The 17,056-nt window shown below is 37.3% G+C and overlaps 3 protein-coding genes across 4 annotated transcripts; 2 read left to right on the forward strand and 1 right to left on the reverse strand.

Annotated features, from left to right (window-relative positions):
* The first annotated feature begins 1,841 nt into the window (after window positions 1–1,841).
* LOC125216725 lies at window positions 1,842–2,992 on the forward strand. Its single transcript, XM_048118490.1, has 2 exons — window positions 1,842–2,107; window positions 2,411–2,992. Exons 1-2 carry the CDS (start codon window positions 1,988–1,990, stop codon window positions 2,762–2,764), a joined length of 474 nt encoding a protein of 157 aa, XP_047974447.1. The 5' UTR covers window positions 1,842–1,987; the 3' UTR covers window positions 2,765–2,992.
* Window positions 2,993–3,856: 864 nt separating this feature from the next.
* LOC125214638 lies at window positions 3,857–10,256 on the forward strand. Of its 2 annotated transcripts, XM_048115747.1 has the most exons (22): window positions 3,857–3,986; window positions 4,255–4,718; window positions 5,101–5,330; window positions 5,418–5,474; window positions 5,625–5,759; window positions 5,900–6,018; window positions 6,108–6,419; window positions 6,521–6,608; window positions 6,692–6,797; window positions 6,897–7,007; window positions 7,112–7,275; window positions 7,363–7,483; window positions 7,572–7,796; window positions 7,873–8,063; window positions 8,175–8,342; window positions 8,417–8,522; window positions 8,651–8,776; window positions 8,869–9,030; window positions 9,099–9,299; window positions 9,417–9,611; window positions 9,688–9,759; window positions 9,849–10,256. In XM_048115747.1, the coding sequence occupies exons 2-22, from the start codon at window positions 4,266–4,268 to the stop codon at window positions 9,999–10,001; spliced, it is 3,495 nt and encodes a 1,164-aa protein (XP_047971704.1). In that variant the 5' UTR covers window positions 3,857–3,986; window positions 4,255–4,265; the 3' UTR covers window positions 10,002–10,256. The 2 variants fall into 2 exon arrangements, with proteins under 2 accessions (XP_047971704.1, XP_047971703.1); XM_048115746.1 differs by having other exon boundaries at window positions 6,692–7,007.
* Window positions 10,131–11,329, reverse strand: LOC125214639 (mitochondrial uncoupling protein 5-like). Its single transcript, XM_048115748.1, has one exon. It carries the CDS (start codon window positions 11,190–11,192, stop codon window positions 10,278–10,280), a length of 915 nt encoding a protein of 304 aa, XP_047971705.1. The 5' UTR covers window positions 11,193–11,329; the 3' UTR covers window positions 10,131–10,277.
* Window positions 11,330–17,056: the final 5,727 nt, after the last annotated feature.

Consider the following 17,056-nt stretch of genomic DNA (forward strand, 5'->3'; position numbering starts at 1 on the left):
ATGAAAGACATTTTGATATATGTATTGATGTTACTAATTGTTTCTATTATTTTTGTTGAAAAACTTTATTGATTCAAAATATAGAATAGTCAGACATACAGTACTGATGACTTAGCGACAATCGTTTGAGACATGAGATAGTATGTTATTGGGACTTGGACATTAGAAGTAGAAGGAACATGACTTTTGTTCTAAGTAGTATTCATAGGAGAATACAGAGATTTAAATAAGTAATCTTTTGACTCAAGAGTGGGTTAATTGTGGATACACCGAGATACAAAGAGAGTATAAAATTTGGATATAAATTTAATAGTTAACATATATAACGTTTAAATCAAGATATCAAATTTATATAAAAACTAAATTCAACTTTTGGTTTGAACTTTGAACCAAAGTGAAAAACGGAATTTTGTTATTAAATTTAAACCGATTCGAATCAAAATCTTTTAAAAAATAATCAAATTAAGGTTCTAGTATTTTATTCACCACCAGCCAATTCACTAGCTCTACTATTCTTTATAAAGGTAGTAGGAGTATTTATAACCCTAATACTGTTTATGGCCCACGAACTTTGGAAAACTACCATTTTAGGTTTGTCTACTAGAATTATTATCATTTGAGGTATTTTTTATTTTTTTTCTAGCGAAAATGCTCTCAAGGCCTTCAAAGGGCAATTTCGACAATTCTGTCGCCGTTGCATCTCTTCATTAGAAACGTCACTTCAGTTTTGCATAGAGTGAAGTACATAAATAATATCTGATCTTTCAGTTTTGCACAAAAATGGTACCTGATATTTATTTTATACTCCATTCGTCCTATAATAGGAGTCACTCTTGTTGTGGCATGAGTTTTAAGAAAAGTAAAGAACAGTGGGTTAGAAAAGTTAATGGAATATGAGGTTTACTTTTTATATTAATTTTACAATAAAATATGAGTGAAGTGGATTAATAGAATATGAGACATACTAAGAATTGTAAACATTAGTAGATATAATAGTGCATCATGATTTTATAAGAAAAACTTGTTTGATATAAAATCTCATTATTTATATAATAGCATGCTATGCTATGTGTATCATTCTTCTTTATAACATTTGTTTCTTTTTTCTAAAAAAGTCTTAATAATGGGAGAAATAAAGATAAATTAAAAGGTTTCGTCTTCATACGATCATTAGTTTCGAAAACATACCAAATTATTTCGAGCTTGTTATATCAGACTAAAAAAAAAGAAGAAATAAAAATAGAACGAAGAAAAAATAGAAACTTAAGTAGAAAAAAGAAAGAAGAGAAAGGAAGATGAAGAAGAAGAAATAGAAACTTTAGAAGAAAAAAGAAAGAACGGAAGGAAGAAAAAAGATCACATATTTGGTACTCCATTTGTCCCACCATAAAGCGTTTCGTTTTAAACATTCGTTTTGAAAAAATGATAAATAGTTAAAATAGAGAGAGAGAGTAAAGTACGCGAGATAATAATGTAGAGAAAAGTTTATTTACATTATTATATTTCTTATTTTACTTTCTCTCTTTATTAGTATCATTTTTTCAAAACGAGTGCTTAAAACGAAATATACTACAGTAGACGGAGGGAGTACTATTTAATTTAAATTTCTAAAAGTATCTTCCATGGTTTAAAAATCACTTATTTATAACCTGGGCTTATTTTTGTCATGAGGTACCAAAAACAATATAAAACTTAAACCATCACTTATTTATAACTTGGGCTTATTTTTGTCATGAGGTACCAAAAACAATATAAAACAAAGATTATGTATTATATTTGTGCAAAAATTAAAGATAAAGTACTCCTTATCCTTATGTAATTTACTCTTGTTAAAAACTTTTCAATTGGCTCTTCTCTCACACGATTCACTTCAAACCCAGCGGCAACAAGCTTCAAAATCAAATTCACCTGGCCTTATCTAATCTAATCTTCAACAATAATATCACCAAAATGTATCGGAATAGTGGGAGTGGGAGTGGGAGTGGGAATGGGTCTAAAGGAAAAGGAAAAGGAGAAGTTTGAGACTTCATCATTCTTGACGACGACGACTACGATTGGGCAGTTTGGCAAGCCAATATTAAATCTTTCGACCCGTATCGCGAATATGGTGAGTTAAAAATATGTGCTAATTTTTCAGTTACTACCAATTATTTACCAATTATTTAGGGATAGTGAAATGCTTTGTTTTATATGTTCAATTTAGAATTGCTTTTGAAGAACTTATGATAGGTGATTTGTGAATTATGATTTGGTTTATATGTTTTGAAATTGGATAGTTATTAATTTGGATTGTCATTCGGAGTGTTATATATATTTTATATGAATTTCAGAATGAAGTTTTATTGAATTTTTGTTCATTAGACTTATCATCTAGTGTAACACAAAAGAAGTTAACCCTTGCGTGTAACAGAGGGCCAACTCGACCTTTTCACCATATGAATGCATTATGTTTCACAAAGAAGAGTACTTAGGTGGGGAGGTTAGATTCATTGATTCGTGCAATGTGAAGCGGTTTAAGCTAAACGAACTGTCATTGATAATGGTAGCTCTTGGTTGTGGTTCAAAGTATGTTTGTGAGTTCTACTATGCTCTGCCGGAGAACAGCTTCAAGTGCGAAGGCTGGCAAGTCAGGCATCCGCTACGGCCCCTTGTTGACGAAGTACACTTTGAGGGTTTCATTTCGTTGCTCCCTAGTGTGTTAAGAGATGTTCATGTTTGTGTTAAGAGAAGTTCATGTGTATTGTATCGAGCTGACAAAGACTAAAGCATATGTGAATGCTAAGAGAGACCAATAAACTTTGCTCGATGAAACTTTGCTAAGAGAGACCAAGAAGTGAACACTATACAATTCTTACACAGTACTAGTACCATTTTAGTTACTAAGTAACTGTTATCATTAGAATTAGTACTCCTATAATATTGTGTGAATTCAACTATCCTTTAGCACTGTACAAATGAACACTACTAATAATATGGATACTATTTTCAATCATTTACATCAAACTCTTGATCATTTTAAAGTATATGTCACACCCAAAAGTAATTTTACTCCAATCATTTATACCAAATTCAAATTTTACACAATATTTAAGCATATTTATCATAGTTTTTTTGCAGTAGCTACAATACATACTCATATTTAATACTATTGTTTTGTAAAAAAAATGCAAAAATGGAATTTGAATTCACAGTGTGATTACAGAAAATTTTTAAATCCAAAATAAAATTCTAGGAGTATGTATTTATTCTTTCGATCTTTTACTCTATATTTATCAAACATTAAAATTCGTGGTGTTTTAACTTGTTGAAGAAGACATTTGTAATACTCCTACTATGTCAGATGTGATGCAATTTTTGTTGTGGGCCCACGCACTGCATAGCTTCAAATTTAAATTGCAAGTTAGGTCAAACATGCTGCTGTCGCCAATTCACAATCCTCCTTTATTTTGAAAAAATTAGTAACCATACCTAATAGTGATCACAGTTCTGAGAAGAAAACAATTATTCCAAACACACTTTTATTATCCGTGGGGCCCATGTAAATAAACTATGCTACTAGTAAGATCACTAATTCAAATTGCACCAGTTAGAATATCAAAAAAGGTTTACTGAAAAAAATAACTTTGACTTTAAAGGAAAATAAATAAATGAACTAAATATAATAGAATGACATGACTAAATTTATGCTCAAATTTTAAATTTTAATGAATCGAGCCCAAGCTTATTAGATTACTCTACTAAGAGACTGACCGTTGCAAAAGATTTAAACTTTCATAAACATTCCCATTAAAAATCGCTTTTCCATTTATTAATAACGTCTTCTTTTTGCCGTTGCTAAAAACAAGATTTTTGAAAATCCCTCAATTTTATCCCCCTTTTTTTGTTTATTAATGAAACTGCTTCATAGAATTTCAAAATTGAGCTGAACCAAAACACAGAGCTTCTTCAACAGTAGACACAGAAACTTGCTCTCTTCAATTCATATTGTAAGTTGGTATTTATGGTGATATTCGGTTTGCATTTGGAAAATGGATTTACCAATTAGTAGTTGCTAATATCCTAATCTGAGTTCAATCTTGAATTTCCTCTCTGGCTGTTGCCTGTTACTTGTCTGACAAAATGCCTTTGTTTTTAAGCAAAATTTTGTTGTTTCTAAAAGTTTTGTATAAATTTGTATGATTGTTAGTTAAATTGTGCAGTTTTTGGGTTATGATTGCATCATTAATCTTGAATTTGGTATGTTTGGATAAGTAGTTTACAGGGAAATGACCAAACACAAGCTTCATTCTGATTCAATGGGGCTGAGGTACCGCGGCAATAGCCTCGGGCTGCCCTCGGTTTCCAAGTTTCGCAGTGGACATATGCCCTCTGTTGGCCGTATGATTGAGAGCCTCTCGGATTCGGACATGGACACCTCTGATTCCGAGGGCGGGGGCTATGGCGCTCGCGACTCCCCCGAGGCATCGCCTCAGGATGATAAATTGGCCGGTGGTGGTGCAAGACAAAATGGTTTTGCCAATGCACCGGGGAATTATTATGATAGAGTCGGGCACCGTGGCTCTGCTTATGATGAGTCGTCTGAATCTGTCGCTAGCTCGGAAGTGAATTCCACGCCGGACACCACTAGTAGCAACAGCGTCTCAGTGGAGAAACGATACAATGCAGGGGCTGATCCGTCTAGCACCAGTGTGCAGCCAAATAGGCAAACCTTGAGACAGGTTTATAGAATCTTGTTTGGTGTTTCGAGTTTATTTGGAAAGATATAAAAGTTTCTTCTAATTTAATTCATAACAATTTCGGATTGAAGCCACAAATGCCTGTATTTTTGAGTTGCTTATAGATTTAATTCATTGAAATTCTATTCAATAAATCGGAAGAATTATAAATTTCCAAAATAAAATACCGCAAATAGAGCCATTGCGACACCCATCAATGGAGTCGTTCCCCACCCGGGAGCTACTATACCATATTCCGAATTCAATGGTTTTAATAAACTCCCTACAGTATTTAAGTGTTCAATTCTGCTTTATTTTGGAAATGATCATTATTTCTCCTGTGATTAATTATGTTATGAATCTTTTTACTATGTGCTTCCTTTAGGGCTCGAACAATGTGAATGAGCAGGATAAGTTCTCTGATGACGATACTCCAAGTGCACCTCCGCTAGCTGGGTCGTTTCAGCATCAAAGTCGAGTTTCTAAAGACCTTCCGGCTGTTAGCGCTGATGATAATCCTTGCTTAGGAACATCTGCAGTCGAGATTGAATCGGACAAGTACAAGGGCTCATTACCAGGTGCTGCAGAAGTTGAAACTTCTAAAGTGCCTGCTAGGTAAATCTTATGCCTTCCACAATTGCATGCGTAGGATATTACATAAAAACTTTCAAGATTTAGAACTAAAAGAGGAACATTTTTCAGGAGTGCAGCTGTATCTTCTCGTCCTTTAAGTGGCCGATATCCTACATTTCATGCAAGGTAATCTTGCTAGTAAATATTGTAATAGGCACGTCCGGATTCTTTATGCCTGGTGAACTTGAAAGATCTTGAAGTTTATAGTTCTCATTTAGCTTCTTTTCGTGATAGCAGATCTTCTAATACTTGTTAATTCATCTAAATCCGATGCAGTGGTCTGGGCAACTGGTATGCTGTTTTATCTTATGATGCATCTGTCCGGCTATGCCTTCACTCGTGGGCGAGGGGCTGTATGGAAGCTCCTCCCTTTTTGGAAAATGAATGTTCGCTGCTGAGGGATGCATTTGGGTGAGATAATCTCCTGATTTTGTTTATAAATTTCTGCTGCATATGCTGATTATATTAGCTTCCAAAGCATATCTTGGTTTCTTTTACACAGAAGTATGATATTTAAAATGTTACATTAAGTTTCCTTGTTAAACTTGCAGGTTGAGAAATATATTATTACAATCAGAGGAAGAGCTGATGAGGAAAGATCTTTCTGAACTTGTGGGTGAAGGCGCTTTTGTAAAGTCTAAGAAAACCATCGGGAAGATTAAAGTTCAAGGTCTATATGTGGTTTTGCAAGAAAATTGTTCTCTGCTTCTTGTGCATGGTGTGTATTTAACTTTACAAACTTTTTCTATTATTTTTCAGTTCGTAAAGTGAAGATGGGGATGGAGCAACCCACTGGTTGCACGTTTACATCTTTAAAGTCTTCATCCATGGTGAAGCTGGAAACGTTTCAGCAAAGGTTATCAAATGTGAAATCGGTTGTGTCATCCGAGACAAGGGCATTGCGGACACAAAATATAACCCCGGTTGTCAATTTAAACGGCTCTTTATTGCATAAAAGAGTTGCACACGTAATTGTTGGGACTCGTAGGTACTTGAGAGAAGTACCCAAGCTCATCAAAATCGGCTTTAATGCTTGGCGTAGAAGTGCTGCAACTTATGAACTGGTACAAGGTATGCAGGTTTCTTACATTCATTCATATATCAACTATGGAGTATTGTTTCTCATCCAATCTAACTTCTACTCGGATTGCAAATCTTATTTTTAATTGCAGAATCATATTCTTGTTTGTTGAGATTAAAAAGTTCGCCCGAAGAGGACGCATTGAGAATGCAACCGGGATCTGGTGAAACTCGTGTCTTGTATGTTTTGTTTCTCACTTTCCGTCTATTTCTTATGTTTGGCAGTTCACGTATGAGTGAATTTTACTGCTCTTGATGTGCAGTTTGCCAGATGGATTTGGAGATGATCTGATAATTGAAGTCCAAGATTCAAAGGGAAAGTATTGTGGACATGCTCTTGTTCAGGTGGCTGACATTGCTGATGAATCGGTACTGTATCTTGACCTCGTGTTTGGTTTGCTGTTGTTTCTGAAACAGATCTGTTTGTGTGTCTGGAGGGGTCAAGTTTTTCTGCTTGCTTTGATGCAGGGGGAGAAGCATCGTCAGTGTATTATATCTCGGGAACCAGAGCATGAACAAGTTGGGAAAATACAGTTACACATCAACTATTCAACCACTGCAGATGAAAATAGTTACAAGGTATATGCAGATGTTTTATGTTTCATGCTTAACGCCTATTTTGTTCAAAATCAAGATTCCATCCTTCGGCAAGAGTAGCATCACTAACTATGTGTTATGTCCAGTGCACATCTGTAGCAGAAACTATCGTTTACGACTGTGTTTTGGAGACTGCGATGAAAGTCCAACAGTTTCAGCAACGAAACTTGTTACTACATGGTTCGTGGAAATGGTTGGTGGATGAATTTGCATCTTATTTTGGCGTTTCCGATGCATATACAAAGCTCAGGTATCATAAATGTGCATTACTGGTTACCTGGAACGGCTATCTATGTTTCGACAACTGTTAAACGATTCTTGCTTTTCTATCGTTTAGATACCTTTCATACGTTATGGATGTCGCCACACCAACAGCAGATTGTCTTGACTTGGTGCACGACTTTCTGCTGCCCGTGGTAATCAAAGGCAAAAGTAAGCACACACTGAGTCACCAAGAGGTAGGTCGTTATGTAGCAAGTTGTCGTTTTGTTATTATTTTTAGTTTGTTGGTTATATCTAGTTGAATGTCTTTACTGTTTTACTCAGGTCCGTCTTCTGGGAGAAGTTTCGGATCAAATTGAGCAGATACTCACTCTGGTCTTCGAGAATTACAAGTCACTTGACGAATCATTGCCGTCGGGTATAAAAGATGTATTCGGACCTGCCACAGGAGTAGCTGCACCTGCGCTTGATCCGGCTTTGAAGCTCTACAAAATGTTGCACGACATTCTTTCACCTGAGGTGCAGTTAAAGCTGTGCAGATATTTCCAGGTGAGAAGGCGCCTGAGCTCAAACTGTCGTCTCTTAACCTTTCCCTTTTGACAATAACTATGATATTTCTCTGCAGAATGCTACGAGAAAAAGGTCAAGGAGGCACTTGTCAGAAACTGATGAGTTCATTTCGACCAATAACGAAAATATTTTATTGGATCCCGTGGCCGTCTCCACAGCATATAAGAAAATGAAAACACTTTGCTTGAATATCCGCAATGAGATCCTAACAGACATTGAACTCCATAAGCAGGATCTTCTTCCTAGGTGAGAATTAGAGGCTAAATGTTTCTAATTTGTGTTTCTTCAAACTATTAATTGATATACTTTTACGTACCTCTCAACTCCTATGCTCACTGCTTCTGGCTTTCTCGGCAGTTTTATAGATCTTCCAAACCTTTCATCATCAATATATAGCACCGAACTCTACAGCAGATTAAAAGAGTTCCTCGTTTCTTGCCCTCCTTCCGGTCCTTCGCCTCCGGTTGCAGAACTTGTGGTAGCTACGGCCGATTTCCAAAGGGATCTTTCTTTGTGGAATATTAGGTAACTGGTTGGTGGTTGATTATGTTGCTTACTGTGAGAGTTTTGATCTCATTTTTGTTACAACTTTCTTGCAGTTATATCAAAGGAGGGGTTGATGCTAAAGAGTTGTTTCATGTGTACATAACCATTTGGATCCAAGATAAACGTCTTGCTTTACTCGATTTATGCAAACTCGACAGGGTAACATTTCTTTTTATTTATTTCATCGTCGGATCTGTCCAGTATTTACAAAGCTGTGCTTTCATTAGGAATTTTGGTGGTGAATCTTGAAATCTCAACTATAACTGAAAACTGATGTGATAATGCAGGCAAAGTCCGCCTCCTTTCCGACAACTCCATTCATCGATGATATCTATGGCCGGATAAAGGAGACCCTGACCGAATATGATGTGATTATCAGTCGCTGGCCAGAATATACTTTTGCTTTGGAAACTGTATAGTGACCGTTCCTACCTTTTTCTCGGGATTGTTTATTGCTTCTCAGTTTTTCTTTCTGTACTTATGTTCGATTGTTTGCTTTGGATAGGCCATAGCGGATGTTGAGAAGATGGTGGTCGAGACCTTGGAGAAGCAGTATGCTGACGTCCTATCTTTATTGAAAGAAAACACGAATAATAAGCGATTTGGTCTCAAATATGTCCAGAAATTCACAAAGGGAAATTCTCCACCTTATGTTGTTACTGCTGAGGTAAAGTGATCTTTGTTTCTTGCATTTTCTTTTATCATTCCAAATAAAACTAACACGTCGTCTCTCAGTTGGGCATCCTTCTGAACTCGATGAAAAGGATGCTGGACAGTCTGCGTCCCCAGATAGAAGCGCAGTTGAAGCAGTGGGGCTCGTGTATGCCTGAAGTCGGGAATATGATCCCCGGAGAGAAACTGAGCGAGATTACAGTAATGATAAGGTCCAAATTCAGAGCTTACGCACAAGCTGTTGTAGATAAGCTCGTTGAAAATGTACGTATTTTCCAGTAACTTGAATATCATCTTGTTTATGAGTGAGCTGCATAACATACAAGAATACAGTAGTGAATGCATTTTATGATCTGATGTGGTTATATACTTGATGAACAGACGAAGCTGCACAATGTGACGAAGCTGAAGAAAATAATTCAAGACGCTAAGGAAAATGTGATAGAGTCTGATTTGAGGCAGAGGATGCAGCCTTTGAAGGAGATGCTGACTAATACAATCAATCAGTTGCACAGCGTGCTTGAAGCTCAAGTGTTTGTGATGGTCTGTCGTGGTTTCTGGGATCGAATGGGACAGGTCGAAATTCTGTCAGATAAGATTATCGAATTTTAATGTTATTGAGTCCACAATCTAACGGGAATCTTGAATGCAGGACGTCTTGAAGTTTCTAGAAGGCAAGAAGGAGAACCGGTCATGTTCCAAAGCCTCGCGAGTCGCAGTAAATGTACGTTGTTTGCAATGCCAAAGCCCTTGTAAAGTGCGTTTCTTTCGAATGAGCTCAGCGTTTACTTGATTCCCTTTTGAAAATCTCAGGTTCTAGACGACGCGTTTGCATCACAGATGCAGCAATTGATGGGCAACGCACTGCTGGAGAAGGACTTGGAGCCCCCGCGGTGCATTCTTGAAGTGCGGTCAATGCTCTGCAAAGATTTGACGAACAACAAGAGAGACAACTACTACTATTAGAGACGAGGGGCTTGAACGTGACTGGATCTGCTCGTTGCACGGCGGATTTGAGGTAACTGGAGAAGTAGGAATAGCAGAGAGCAGAACTTGGTTTGATGAAAAATTAATGTTCAAATTAATTTGAAGAGGGAAAGAAAAAGGCCAATAGCTCATGGCCATCAGCACTATAAACAATACATGTATTCATAAGTCGTGAATTTTTTGTATTCAAAACATGTTTCCTCGTAAATAAAGAATCAAAGAATTGTGATTCCACATTTTCATAACTAACTAATTTCAGAGATCTTTGAATAATTTGCGAACTTGTTCTAAGGTGACGAATAGAACAACGGTGAAAGGGCCCTGCCTCGAAACGGTGGGAATGAATCCTTTGTAAAGCGCCAAAGGCCCCTCTGCCTTAACCATCTTCACAGCGCAGTCCATCGCGCCGCTGTATGGGGCCGCCTTCCCGGCCTCCACCTTCATGTTCATCACCCGCGTCTTCACCACATCCACGGGGTTGGACGCCACCGCTGCCACGAACCCTGCCGCGAAGCTGGCCGTGACGTGCGTCCCGAGGCCATCCCGCATCAAATTCCTCTCCAAAATCATCTCCTTGAACTGGTCGTACGACGCCAGCTGGGACGCGGTGACCACCATGGCGCGGTTCACCGTGAGGGACGACCCGCGCCACAGGCTACCAATCCCCTCGTTTTTCGACATCTGTGAAATGGCATCTACCACGCTCTTGTAGTTGCGCCGCTGTGACAGAGGGAGGCGGCCGTCGGCCTGCATCTGGACCATGGCCACGTCGGCGGGGTTCCCGACGGCGGCGCCGACGCCGCCGGCGATGAGTCCGGCGGCGATTTTTCTGGCGAGGGGGAGGGTGTTGGTGTCGGGATCGGTCCATTTGGTCTTGAGGATTTCGTAGAGGCCCATTCGGGTGGTGGAGTAGAGGGTCTGGCGGAGGACGGTGGCGGAGACGCCGGAGAAGAGACCCTTGGCGCCGTCGTGCTTGATGATACTAAGACCGACGGAGATGGGGCCCACACGAGGTGGTTGGAGGGCGGATAGAGATTGATGAATGGGGGCGGCGGTGGCGATGGCCTCTCCCTGAAGCTGCATCCTCACCTTTATCAGATCAAGTGGGTGAGTGCTGCATCCGGCTACTATCGAAGCCGCTCCTCCTTCTGCGAATCCCTTCAAACCCATAACTTTAGCTGTTTTTTTATCGATGATGAGGAAGTAATCAATGAAGATTACCCACAAATGAAAATAATTGTATTAGAATTGAGAGGTAAGGTGTAAGAGTAAGGAATATTTAAGGAGATGAGATGGTGAGTGATTGGAGTGAGCATGAGTACGATTTATATAGTCCATGAAATTAGGGAGAGAGAGAAGTTGATACGAAAGAAAGAATTGAAGGTGGCCAACCAACTAATACGCGGCCTATTTAGTGAACTTTTCAAACTTTCTTACCTAGGAAAGGGAGATGGACGTTTGACTTTCTTGACTTATTCTTCTTGAAATTGCATTATTTTGGCCTCAATTTATATTTGACTTCAGTGTTTTGCACATGATTATTGAGTTTTAATTATTATTTTAAAACTCTTTGGTCAACATTATCATCATATCATTATTCATTAACACCAACATGGAAATTGTCCGCGATAGAGGGTTTGACATGCATAAACGAGTAATATACAAATCTTCGATTTTAAATCTAATGAACTGAACTCAATTACAAGACGAAATCAGACTATTGATAATTTTCAATTCATGAACAGTGCAAATATGTGCTATTCAATCAATCTCCTAAACAATTCACTATAACAACATTTTGGTTCATTCCGTGTTATGAACTAAAACGTCTTTATAGTAAATTAAATTTGAATTTTGTAGCTATGCATTTAAGTAGTGTTTGCTCTATATCACTACTCATTATGTATACTATTCCATGAGTCCTATAAATATAATTTCTGTATCCCTCATACACTAGATAGTGTAATCCTCCTCATATATTGAATGCATTAATCCTTTCATAGATACATACATCAACATACATACATAAAGGACACTAAAATTACTAACAATGATACTCCTCCGTTCCACTTTAAGAGTCTCATTTGAGTTCGATACGAGTTTTAAAAAAATATAAAGTAAAGTTGGTGAAACAAGATAGTGAAATTTGATCTCACTTTTATATATTATGTTTATAATAGAATGTGAGTGCAAAAAGGATAGTGGAATGTGGGGCATATTACCATTTATGAAATATTCCAAACCGAACTCCTAAAGTGGGACGGAGGGTGTACTTTTTTAGTACTCTCTCCGTCCCACTAGAAATGAAACATCATCATGAGATTTTATATAGTGTTGTTTTGTAAATTAATAAAGAGAAATAAATAATGGAATTTAGAGAGTATTTCATTGTTCTTCTTCATCCAGCTATAACGCGGCTATTTGGTGAACTTTGCATAGCGGCCCTTTGGCTTTCTTGACTTCTTCTCAAAATTGCATTGTTTGACCTCTATTTTCACTTTGACTTCAATTTTTGTATGATTATTTAATTAAAAATATATAAAAGTTAAAAATAGATCTCTAAAATTCTAAAACAAATTTCCTTTCAGTCTTATACAATATCATTAATAGTTTAATTGAACTTTTAAAATCTAACTTTGGTCTAGTACCTTTACACAAAAAACATACTCCATTTGATCCTACACATTAAGTGTTTTACATTCTAGTTCTCGACAACATATTTTGGTCCATATTTAATTCATTAATCAGATCAAAATACAGTTAATCATTTATTTTTTTTGGAACTATAAATATAGTCTAAAACATATTATCTAAGACCAGAAACTTACACACTTAGCGGAGTATATATTATGACCAAAAGTTTTTTTAGATACATTTACTTAGACAAGTTTCGAAGAAATTGATGTTTAAAGGTAAAAATGAAGAGAGAAAAGTAGTAGAGAGAATAAATAAAAGAGAAAAAGAGAGTAATGTACTAGAGATAATAATGTCTTCCCAAAAAGAGAAGGACTCAACTAACCTGAGATAATCCGAAAAGGAATATGATTCAACTACATTCGGACGGAGTGAGGAGTTTAAAACTTTTTGATCAACATCATCACTATGCATTAAGACCAACAAAGGAGTAGCCTACAAATGCTTGAGATAGCTATAGATGGGTAAATATACAAATCATTTGTTTTGATAGTGAGCATTAACTTAACAACGAGATGAAACTAAAACTATGATAATCTTCAATTCATGAACGGTGCAAATTTGTGCTATTCAATCAATCTCCTTATCAAATCACCTTCGTGGTCATTCACTGAATTTTACTTGTGATTAAAGGATCATGACTAATCTTATTTTTTTTTAGTTGCATTTTATTTAAAAGATCTATATGTGACAATGTATTTTGATTCGTATACATAATAACAATATTAGATAGTATCTCATAATTAACCATTTCACCTTCACCCCTATGAATATTTTAATTCTAGAATTGTCATTTTGTCTTATCCCATATTGTATTTCTAACTAATTGAACGTCACATATATACATTAATTAGTTGGTAAATATAAAATATTGTGTTAAAATGTTGAAGTTGTATCAAGAGACAAGAGGTGAAGCCTAAAAGTGGGTAACCAATATTACACCTTATATTCAACTTCTGAAAGATTATTATGTTATACATGTTGTACAGATTGAAGGAGACACAATTGAGTGAATGTTTATTATTATGCTTACTATTCCAAGATTCGTGTCTGCACATATAATTTGTGTCCCCTCATACATTGGATAGTTCCGTGCCATATTTGAATGAAATAGTTCTTATACATACATACATACATGTAATAATAGACACTAGAATCAAAGTCTTGTGTATACATATAATTTGTGTCCCCTCATACATTGGATCGTATAATTTCATGCCATAATTGAATGAAAGAATACTTACATACGTACATACATGAACACTAGAATCAATATGATTGATACTTTGTAGTATTCCTATTGTTCTTCTAATTCCTAATTAAATCTATGGAATTGTCTTTTTTTAGGAACAAGGAACAACAGTGGATTGATTAAAAGTATTTAATGATACATAAAGGTGTTACGAGATAGAATATGTACTAATATATTGTTTGAGCGACGAACACATGCAACTACCACATCACGTTTTTGTAGTAGTAAATGTTGACATTCCGATATGACGACTAATAAGGCTAATTTCATGCATTGGTTATGGGGTTAAATTCAACGAATTTCTGGGTCTAACACAACTTCTAAGGCAAGTGTGTAGAGGAAATCGCCAGATCTAGGAAGGAAGGAAGAAAATCACCTAGTGAAGGAGTTTGGCGAGAAAGTGAGCAGAAAAGGAAAAAATTCCCACACGGAGGAGATTGCTAGATGGAGGGCAAAGAAGGGAATTCAAGAAGATTCTAGAAGATCACCTCCACGTCTATAAATAAAGAGCACGCAACACACATGGAGAAGGATCTCACTCACTCACAGTTTGCTCTTAGCTCATTTTCACACACTTCTACACACACTTGGGGGATATCGGAAATTCATGGGGTTGGGGTTCGTTTTCTGAGTTGCTGTTGTGTACCACCGTCTCCACGTGAGGCGAAGAAACAATTTACTGCTTTTGTTTTAATTTCTGCTATGAATTTCCCCGACTCTTCGTTGTTCGAAGCTCGGCGTTTACCTCGTTGAATTCTAAATTGTTTAGCTATGGAAGTTTATGATCTGTTTTCATTTTATATTTGCATTGATTGTTGCTTTGCTTTGGATGCTTTTCGCAGTTGATTTGTTTTGTTGAAGTTGGATTGTGTTGGAATTGTAGTTAATCGGTTGGATTTGGTTAGATCGGAGTGATGGAGATGAAATTTGCTATGGTTTGTTGTGGATGGCTTGGATCCGGAGCAGATGAAGCATCCGATGTTAGATCTGTTGAATCCTGCATGGTTATGGGTTTTTTTAGTTATTGCTTCTAGTATACTTCGTCTAGCTATTGTAGATCTGAGTTTTTTCCGGTGATCTGTGTTTTTTCCGACGTTCAAATCATCATGTTCTGTTTCAATCTGGGTTGTTGCTCTGTTTTATTCGTGCTCATGCTTGAATCAGTTGAAGATATGAAGATGGATGTTAGTTAAATTCATAGCTAGTTATTTGCAGCTTTTCATTCGTGCCTTTGCTGTTATTGGAAATGGTCCCCACGGCCTGTTCTTCATCTGTCTAGTCATTTTAGGAAAGTTATTCACTAGGTCTGATAAATTTCGTCGCTGAAGTGTATCTCTGTTTTCGTCATGCCTGCTTTCGTTATGTTTTCCTTTTCCTAGGTCTAGCTGTTATAATAGATCACTTGCACTTCCCGAGTCTAGTAGTTAAGTTCTCAACCCAAATTTGCGTGGCAGCAGTCAAACCAGTCCAAAATCCTCTTAACTCTCAATTGCGTCCTATCTGTCTATGTGGGTTCGACCCTTACTTCTCTATGCTAGTTATAGTGTAGTGGGTTGATGTATTATTTTCTTTGACAGTAGGCTGAAGGTAAGTCCAACGACCGTGATCTTCTGGTTATTGAGTTCCTAGATCTTGCAGTCTAGTAACTCTCCTTGACCTGAGGATTATGAATTAATTGATATGTAATGTGCTCTCAGTCCCGACCTATCAACGACTCTGTACTCGGACCAGTCGGGCAATGTGTTCATAATGTAGAAGACTAACCCTTGTGCATCTGTGTATATATTAAGGGAATGACGCCCTTAACCTAACGCTTGACGGTATGTTTAAAAATGGCGCATCTCCATCGGGCCGCTGCGGCCTGCCCTTGGTTCTGAACCTGTTCCTGCACACGTAAAAGTCAGCGACCGCAGTGGATTTTGCAGCGGCCGATGGAATTAAAATTTTAATAATTATTTTTTTTATGTGCACGGTGCACGAAAAATAAGGAAAAAATAGGAAATTGCAAAAATCGAAAATAAACAAATAAAGAAAAACACGTTGGGTTGCCTCACAACAAACGCTTTTGTTTTATGCCGTTAGCTCGACGTGAGGTGACCCAACTAAGTGGGTGGACTGACGACCCTTGTCTTGCACACCACAAATGGAACCAACTTGTTGTACACCTTCTTCCACCATTTGCATTTGTACTTTCCACTCGCGATTTTGATGACGTATACTTCGGAGTCTATGAGATGCAAGGGCTTCTTCTTCCTCGTAGTCTTTTCCTGCAAAGGAGTATGTAGAAGCTTAGGCTTATTCTTGCTGCCAACATGAGGTGTAGGAGTAATTATAAAAATAGAAGGTTTAGAAGTATCTTCCCCTTCTAATGGCTTGAAAGGTTTGGACTTGTCACTCATCATGATCATCCTACATTCCTCTTCCCTCTTTGCTCGTTACGCCTCTTCATCCTTGAGCATTGCACTCTTGATGTGGTAAGTGGATTTGCTATGATTGTCACTTGTAGTGATTTCACCTCTACCTATATCAATAAGAGCTTTGCAAGTGGCTAGAAAATTTCTACCAAGAATTAGGGTACTTGTTTGTCTACTTTCATATCAAGAACAAAGAAGTCAGTAGGGAATATGAAATCATCTACCTTTACCAAAACATCCTCAGTTACCCCCACTGTCTTGACTGCAGTATTATCGGCCAGCCTTAAAATCTCCCCGACGTCTTGAGTGGACCGATGTTTAGCTTCTCGTAATACTTCAGTGGCATGATGTTTATACTCGCTCCCAAGTCGCAGAGAGCTTTATCTACCTTACCTTCTCTAATAGAACACCTAATGTTGAACTGGTCGGAGTCCCTTTCCTTCACGACCCTCTCCTTTTGTATGATCTCGCTGCAGTGAAGATGTAACTTGAGTTTGGTCTTCTTGAGCTTTTGCTTCTTCATCACTACCTCCCTTAGAAGTTTGGTGTACCTAGGGATTTCCTGCAAAGCATCAATAAGAGGAAGATTAGTGTGAACTTTACAGAACATGTTTAAAAAATGCTTGAATTGTTCTTCAAGCTTAAAATTTCTTTTTGGCTGAAAAGAGAGGACA

Source organism: Salvia hispanica, chromosome 3 (genome assembly GCF_023119035.1).
Source record: "Salvia hispanica cultivar TCC Black 2014 chromosome 3, UniMelb_Shisp_WGS_1.0, whole genome shotgun sequence".
Lineage (NCBI taxonomy): Eukaryota > Viridiplantae > Streptophyta > Magnoliopsida > Lamiales > Lamiaceae > Salvia > Salvia hispanica.

Bases quoted from the DNA above. Each gene is read 5' to 3' on its own strand.
- LOC125214639 (XM_048115748.1), bottom strand. From the start codon at position 11,192: ATGGGTTTGAAGGGATTCGCAGAAGGAGGAGCGGCTTCGATAGTAGCC.
- LOC125216725 (XM_048118490.1), top strand. From the start codon at position 1,988: ATGGGTCTAAAGGAAAAGGAAAAGGAGAAGTTTGAGACTTCATCATTC. The intron at 2,108-2,410 runs GTGAGTTAAAAA...TGCGTGTAACAG, and splicing joins CGACCCGTATCGCGAATATG to AGGGCCAACTCGACCTTTTC.
- LOC125214638 (XM_048115746.1), top strand. From the start codon at position 4,266: ATGACCAAACACAAGCTTCATTCTGATTCAATGGGGCTGAGGTACCGC. The intron at 7,008-7,111 runs GTATATGCAGAT...TGTTATGTCCAG, and splicing joins CAGATGAAAATAGTTACAAG to TGCACATCTGTAGCAGAAAC. The intron at 8,343-8,416 runs GTAACTGGTTGG...ACTTTCTTGCAG, and splicing joins CTTTCTTTGTGGAATATTAG to TTATATCAAAGGAGGGGTTG.